This window comes from Anastrepha ludens, chromosome 3 (assembly GCF_028408465.1).
Source record: "Anastrepha ludens isolate Willacy chromosome 3, idAnaLude1.1, whole genome shotgun sequence".
NCBI lineage: Eukaryota > Metazoa > Arthropoda > Insecta > Diptera > Tephritidae > Anastrepha > Anastrepha ludens.
Window position 1 is genome coordinate 122,651,309 of NC_071499.1, and position 7,847 is coordinate 122,659,155.

At 38.7% G+C, this 7,847-nt stretch overlaps 1 protein-coding gene across 1 annotated transcript; it reads left to right on the forward strand.

The window, feature by feature from the left end:
- The first annotated feature begins 539 nt into the window (after positions 1–539).
- On the forward strand, positions 540–4,354 carry LOC128858973 (endoribonuclease CG2145). The gene is made up of 5 exons (XM_054095603.1): positions 540–797; positions 1,876–3,193; positions 3,350–3,546; positions 3,641–3,873; positions 3,962–4,354. Exons 1-5 carry the CDS (start codon positions 719–721, stop codon positions 4,193–4,195), a joined length of 2,061 nt encoding a protein of 686 aa, XP_053951578.1. The 5' UTR covers positions 540–718; the 3' UTR covers positions 4,196–4,354.
- Positions 4,355–7,847: the final 3,493 nt, after the last annotated feature.

The window sequence follows — 7,847 nt, forward strand, 5'->3', positions numbered from 1 at the left end:
TATTTTTCAGACTTAGATAGGTCCTATTATTCGGAAGGTAAGTAGTTCTGGTTTTTGCACAGACTTTTCAAACGATCTTCGTAATTTCGTGATCTGGTGAGGCTCTGATCTTCAGGCAATCAGCAGCAAATTACTATCTTTCGAAAATTATTGGGTTTGAGTGTTTGCTGAAGGAAGACTCACACTCAGATAAATTTTCTTGCGTCATGAAAAAGTATTTCTGGCTCTCAAACCAGATTTATTTATTAAAAAAAACAAAAACTATGTGCTGAAAATTTCCAAAATTAGCAGAAAACTATTTTATATATTAAATGAGATTTTTTTATTTAAAGTTATTAAAAAAAGAGATTTTTTTCATTTAAATTTATTTCAAAAAATCAAACGCGCAACTTCTTATCCAAACGTCGCCTACTGCCAACTATAGCGTACACTGCGAGCACCGGCGCTGTCTTCGTCATCGTCATCATCAGCAACTACATAATCAATGTAGTTACTTGTGTCTAACAGGTTTTTGCGTTGCTTTTGCCTGATTCTCATTTCAATGTCTGCTCAGTCAGTTGCCGGAATTCGTACGTGTCAGTTCGTAATTGTCGTAAAGTGAACTATTTTCCAAGTTTTTTTTTTTTTGGAAATAAATTTAAAAACTTAGAAATAAAATTTACAACAACAAATATTTCTTACTATTTTGGTGCAGAGTAAATAGAAAACGTTCGAAGCCATGCGTTTAAAGGCCAGTCACACACTTTTCGTGTGTACTGTGGTGTTGTTATTGTGTATGCTGCAGTGCGAATTTGCAGGTAAACAAAAAATAAAATAAGAAAATACACAAAACCCATGAAGTTGTCAAAATAAAAAAAAGAGACAAACTAAAAACTTGTGCGTACAGTGGGGTGAAAGGGGGCAAAAAGGAGTAACTGAATTTTAGCATTGCTAAATTAAATATGCTTAAAATAAATTTGAAAAATTATTAAAATTGAAATGAAGTATTATCGATTCTTTGACTACTTAAAATTATCAAATCGGTGGCATGATATATTATATAATATAATTAGTATTAAAAGCCCAAGTTATTAAAGCATGAAAAATGTGGGAAGTATAGAAAATTACGTAGTATGTAACTAAAAAATGCAGTAAAAAAATATTAAACAAATAAAAAAATTATTTTCAATTTTTTTTTTATTTAAATTATATTAAAATTTTTAAATAATTTTTCTTTTTAATTTAAATTCAATTAAAACTAAAAATAAATAAAAAAATGTAAGCTTTTATAACCTCAGATGAAAGCCAAATACTTAAAATCAGCGACATATTAATTTTCAAAATGTTTTAGCTTTAGCAGCAGGAGCACAAATTATAAATAGCGTGAAAAAGAAAAAAATATACAAAGAAGCACTCAGTAACTCAAAGGCGCAGTCGCAAGAAAAATTATAAAAAATTTAATTTTACAAAATTTAGAAAAAAATATACATAGCCGAAAAAAATGTGTCTAGTGAAAATGTGAATAACTCGATAATTCAAAGGTGCAGTCGAAGAATATACAAAAATGAACAAACATTTTGTTTTTTTTCTAAAATTTTTTTTTGAAAATTTTGTTTCCTAAATTTTTTTTGTAAAATTTTATTTTCTAAAATATTTTTTTAACACTTTTTTTCTAACATTTTTTTTCTAAAATAAATAAAAAAAATTAAAATGCATTGATACAATTGAATACAGTTCTTCTAAAATAAAACCCGCACACCCAGCATCAGTATTAGTTCTTATCTCAGTTTCAGAAATATATAACCCATAATAATTGGCGCCGCTTATCTCTCTAACGTGCGCCCTGTCGCTTGAGAAGGAAAAAAAAAAGTTTTAATCAAAAATGTATATTTCCAGCGAGCTACAAAACCGAGATCGAGATAACTCCCGCACCGCCGGAAGAGCAGACAACAAAGAAGTCGGGCTGGTTCAGCCGCTTATTTGGCAGTGGCGGCGACAAGACCACCACCAGTACCACGCCCCTCCCACCTAAAAATGTGCAGCCAGTACCCCAACCCCAGCCCCAACCACAGCCGAATGCGCCGCGAGTGCAATCGGGTGCCACCGGCCCGCAAAGGCCACCACCATTAGCAATCAATCCACAAGCACCACTGATGCCGCTCGGCCCACGTCCCGATACGCCACCAACATCACCCTTGAGCGGTAATGCGCAGCAGCCACCACAATGGCCACAAGTCACACCACAATCCTCGGTGCCAACACCCGCCACGCCAGCAGCAATACGTCCACAAGTCGGCGGACCACAACAACAACCACAGCAACGTCCGCAATATGCATCGGCAGGGTCCAACTATGGAGGCGGCGTCAACACACTTGGCGTTGGTGGTAGTGCGAACAACTTTGAGCGTCCAGGTGTACCACAACCAAACTTACCACCTGGTTTTGCACCCTATCAACCACCAAAGGCACAGCCATCTGGCCTGGATCTAAACTATGGCGGTGGTGCGCGCCCACAGGGTGGCAGTGCTACACGTCCAGGCTTTGGCTTGGCACCTTTGACTAGCACAACTACTACAACCAGCACTACGACCACCACCACCACGACAACAACGACACCAAAACCCGGCGCGCCAGGCAGTGCACTTGGTTTGGACATGCGTAATGGCTTTGGCGGTTTCGTTGCACCATCCACAATACAACGTCCGGCCACACCTAAAGACGAATTTCCACCTTTGCCACCACCACGACGTCCTTCGGGCGGCACTAAAGAGGACTTTCCTCCGCTTCCAACACAACGCACACCTGGCAGTCCTACTCCAGCATCACCCTTGCGTCCATCCTCGCCTGGTAGTGCTGCACAACCTACACCCCCTTTCGCTTGGGGTTCGCCAACACCAGCTGCACCATTACGACCAGGCAGTAGCAGCGTTGGCCCAGGTTTACCTGCATCAATCACACCTACGAAGCCAGGCGCTCCTGCTACAGGACCAAATGGTGTTTCGTTTGTTCCGCACGTACCTGGTCCATCGACTACTGCAAGGCCTGGTTCAAGCAGTGCCAGTGGTGCTGGCGGTAACTCGCGTGCAAGTGACGATGAAATACGCGCACTTACGGAGCAACTTTATGCCAAAGAGCAGAGTTTATTGAATTTGATGCATGTGAATCCACAAGGCAAGACGAGGTCTATTGATAGCGCAGATGAGGCGCCAAACCCGTAAGTAGTGAAGTTCATAAGGCATGGCATGTCACATGAGTATTTTCCTCTGAAACTCGCAAGGTTCTATAAAGTATATTCCACTTCTGAATGTAGTCATACTGCGCTCCAGTGTTTTTCTGCTCTAAGCACTATTCACTTTCTTCTTTTCTACAGCCTTTTCGAAGTCGAACCGCGCGCTTTCGAAACCCCCACAGTTGCCAAGATGCGTGCACTCTTCGATAACTATGAGGAGGATACTTTGGCCAATGAGCATGTGACTGTCAACGAGCGTCGTGAGGAGAATGAATTTGTTGACGCCGTGATGAATACGCAGGTTATGCGGCAGGCTATGCTCTTCCTGCAGAACAAAGGTGGGTAGTGTAGTTGCATGCAAAAAAATGCGAAATCACGCTAAATATATTGTTTTTCCTTTTCTCTCTCACATTCTCTCTCTCCGTCTCATAGGCATCGTATCACCCGATCCAAAGACACATCGTGATCTCGTCAAAGAACTTTGGTTTACGCAATACTCGCGCGGTCAAGGTCGGATCGGCAGTTCCGGGTTCGAACATGTTTTCGTACACGAAGTTAAGAATGGCACACTGATTGGTCTACACAATTGGGTGTATTTTGCCGATGAGGAGAAGGCTGGCCGTTTAGACTATAAGGGTTACCTACACCAAATAGATTTGGGCAATGTGAGTGTCGACCTTTTTGTTTGGTTTTCCTAGCCATTTTTACGCTCTCGAAATTAAACTTCTTTTCCTCTTTCATTGTCTTCCTCAGAAAGCTAAAGTTCTAAAAGTGCGCTTTACCCACAATGGCGTCAACAAGCCGGTTAATGGCGTTTTCGCTGGCACTTCACCGGAATTGGAATTGGCTTTGTATACAGTTTGCTTTCAGCTCCGTCCAGATAGCACATGCCCTGTTTCATTGGGCAACCAGCGCTTCGGTATTGTCACTTACACCTGGCGTTATCGTGGCAAGCATCTGATTGGCAGCGCATTCCCCGAAATATAGATGGCATTTGCTATGAAAACTAGCAAGAGATATTGAGATTTTTGCACTTTTCATTTGCAAGGCATCAAGCGAGATTGTAGATTAGTTAGAAGAAGTAAACCAAATAAATGTATAATATTTTGTCTACGAATTAATAATACAATAATAATTTTGTTTTTTGATTTTATAAAAATAATTTTTTGTTTTTATTTCATAAAAATATTTTCTTTTTTTTTAATTTTATAAAACATTTTTTTGTTTTATTTTTTTTACGTTGAAAAGTTTCGTACAAATACGAAAGGGTTCTACAGCGTGTTAACCAGTTAACTGTGGCGCTCTCATTTAAAAGTGCGCACAGTTTTGTGTCGCCAGAATTGTGCTATGACGAGTATATTCGTCAATCACAGAGTAAGTTGCGCTGGTAAGATATTGGATGAAAAAGATGGGTTAATTTTATAAAATTGGGGACAAATGAACTAAAAATAAAAAAATAGTAATTTACAGAACTTCTGGACAACTTTATAATATGTACGCACTTGAAATTCTTACGTTGCACTGTACTTATTAGATAAGAACCGCCGACTCTTGGAAAGATATGCACTGACACACACGAGTTAGCTTTCTAGTTTATAAATCCACTTTTTGACTTTTGCCTTTGCCCCTTTTAGGTTAACATCTAAAAAACGTTATCATCGCACATAAATAAATTCATTATGCGAACCGGTGAACTTTTTCAACCAGTGCATACGGGGAAGCATGACATCATCTCAAACTGTTTATATTTTCTATTTGTTTGCTTTATTCCGGCATAGCCTCAAAATATTCTAAACATCTTGAAATTTGAGAATATCTGTTGTTTTTCTCAAAAATTGTAATTTAAATAGGCAATGGTCACTAATTTATACGCATGACGAGTATACTCGTCAATACACAAAATTTTGCCACTTCTCCATGACGAGTATACTCGTCAAACACAGTTAACTGGTTAATATAGCAGTGAGGTTGATAGCAGTGTGGCCACTGACTTGACTGGAGTGTGTACTTGGTTAGGTGCTCGCTTTTAGGCGTCGGGCCCACGATAAAGCTCTTTTTGACAAGCTTTTTTTCTTACCATGTTTTCAACTCACAGTAACTTAAAAGCTTAAAATTTGAACAAATGAAACACATAACCTCTCAAATATCACAAAACAGCAAGAAGCAACTGTTAAATTTTCGGTGCCTACTAGCTTTTTTCGAATAATTTCTATTTTTAGCGTGCACTAATTTTTCTAAATTTACTCAGAAAGTGTTTCTTGAAAAATATATAAGTTACGCAAAAATATGAAGGTCAAACGGGTTCAGTTCGATGGTAATAAGTAGTGGTCTACTACCGTCCTATACCGGATTTCTTCTATTCCTAGGATAAGTACCAAAATGCCTTTAAAACAGAAACACTGATTGGTTCTCCATCTGCAAATCAATGAGTTCTTGGTTAACATTTACTGCTTTCAGCTACTTACAGGTGCTCTGTTAACATAACATAAGCAGGTAACAGCTAATATTTAAAGCAGGCTGCTGTAAAGTATGAAACACAACGAAAACGGCAGCAGAGCGACACAACCTAAAAAAGTAGTTCTTGTTGTAGCAGCATAAAAGTATATGTATACCAGGTTAATTACATCTCGAATGTCGTGAGTACGTCGAATAATTAGTGAGCTTCGAAATTTTGTCATTTTTCATAAAACGCCTTTACATATAAACTGGTGGTCTTACCAAACTATTCAAAACAAACTATTTCTTCCATAGCTGCCGAAATACGGATAAGAGTAAGCATTGAGCTGTATCAAGGATTCGGTATCTATTGGCAAATAGCTAAATAAAAATGGAGTGAATTAATCAACGGCCACAAATAAATAAGAAAAAGCCAAGGAACTGCTTAGACTTTTATGAGAGAATATCTCGAAGACGGTGGCTTATGTAACCGGTCATTTCGGAGTTTTCTTTGTAGAAGTTGTAGAGATGAGGAAAAAATAGCTGATCACTTTCTTTGCAACTGTCCAACCTAAGCTAAAATCAGTGTAGTTTTTCTAGGTAGATAATTTTTCAATTCTTCTACGAAACTAAAATCAGTGTAGTTTTTCTAGGTAGATAATTTTTCAATTCTTCTACGAAACTCTCCGGCGTACGGATTGAACCAATCCTGCGCTTCACAAGAGGAGAATAACTGAAGTCCGCGTGCTGCACAGTGGTATCACAATGGACATGTAAGGTCTAAGTGAGTTGGTTGTATAGACCGACTGTCATTCTAACCTAACCTAACCTAATCAATTGCGGTTAGAGTTATTTCAAAAGTAGGCACATACTGTTACAAACCGTTAGCAGAATCAACAACTGCTATTAAAAAAATTACTATTCTAATTTCATATAGCGTTTCTTTCCAAAATGGTTTGAGTCGTTAGCGGCTTCTCCTCTATCTCCTCTTTATCGAAGCTGGACGAGCGACGACGTGCCTGATATTTTCTTCTATATTGATCGGCATGAAAATGGATAAGGTGTACCATAGTCAGCATTAAGAGCGCTCTGACCGTTTTGCCTTAAAATTTAACAGAGAGGCTTATGTGGCATACTGAAGATATTTCGCTAAAAGGTCTAACGGAGAGAGGTAATTAAGTTACTTTAAGACTTTAACTTCCATAAATAAAATAAACTCAATAAATAAAATTGAATAAAATCAAACAAATTAAAACAAAAGTTTAGTAAATCATTCTGCATAATATTTCTTAATACTTTTCTCTTTCTGTACTTTTTTATTTAACAAATTTTATTTGAAAAAAGGGGCACCCAGTGACCTCGATCGTCTAGCTGCCAAACCCGGACATTTATAGAGAAAGTGCTTAACAGACTCCTTCTTTTAAAGGTTGTGTGTCCGCTTGTGTGTCGATCATCCATTGGCCAGTAAGCACAGCTACTTGTTTGAAAATTGAATGGTGTCGAGTCCGTCCCAAGGACCTTCTGAGTCTTCCATTTTCAAATATTGAAGCCAAAGGGTTTTCGAAATAGCACATGAAGTAAAGGAGCCCCATCTCTTCTGCGCTTCCTGAGAAATAAGTTGTGCAATTCACCTTTAATAACTAATAATAAGCCAAGAATTTTCTTTTTTCGACGATTAATGATGAGATTTACTCTTTACACGAAATTCCAAACGCTCGATTGGTTTCCTTTTATATTCCAATTTGTGTAGATCTGATCTTTCAACGAATGTAATTGTGACTCATCGCTCTGCTGTAATTGCATAAGAAAATGCTCAATGTTGTCTCCAAGTCGCTGTCGCTGTCACTGTATCTTACCCATAACAGACTGTCAGTTAACAGCACCATGAAAACGGGCATTAGTAAACAACGAGCAACAACTGACAGCCAGCCGTCCGACAAGCAAAGTATATGGCTTTAAAGAATACTCGTTGCCTCAAATTCGCCGCAGTGCCATCTGTGCCGCTATTGCCATCTCATTCGCACGCATAGTGTAAACAAAAACGCGGAACCAGTTTGTCAGTGTTGCTAATGCTAATGCCAGGCATGCATACACATATTTGCCCATGTGTAGGTGAGTGTACATGGCAAATAGTAGTGAAAACTATCGACGACTGCTGTCGGGATATCTCAATGGGGGAAAAATGCAGGCAGCCGCTGCCTAA

What these genes read in the sequence shown, in the direction of transcription:
- LOC128858973 (XM_054095603.1), top strand. Translation starts at nt 719, where the DNA reads ATGCGTTTAAAGGCCAGTCACACACTTTTCGTGTGTACTGTGGTGTTG. An exon ending in GCTGCAGTGCGAATTTGCAG is followed by an intron (nt 798 to 1,875) that starts GTAAACAAAAAA and finishes GTATATTTCCAG; the next exon opens with CGAGCTACAAAACCGAGATC. An exon ending in GCTCTTCCTGCAGAACAAAG is followed by an intron (nt 3,547 to 3,640) that starts GTGGGTAGTGTA and finishes TCCGTCTCATAG; the next exon opens with GCATCGTATCACCCGATCCA.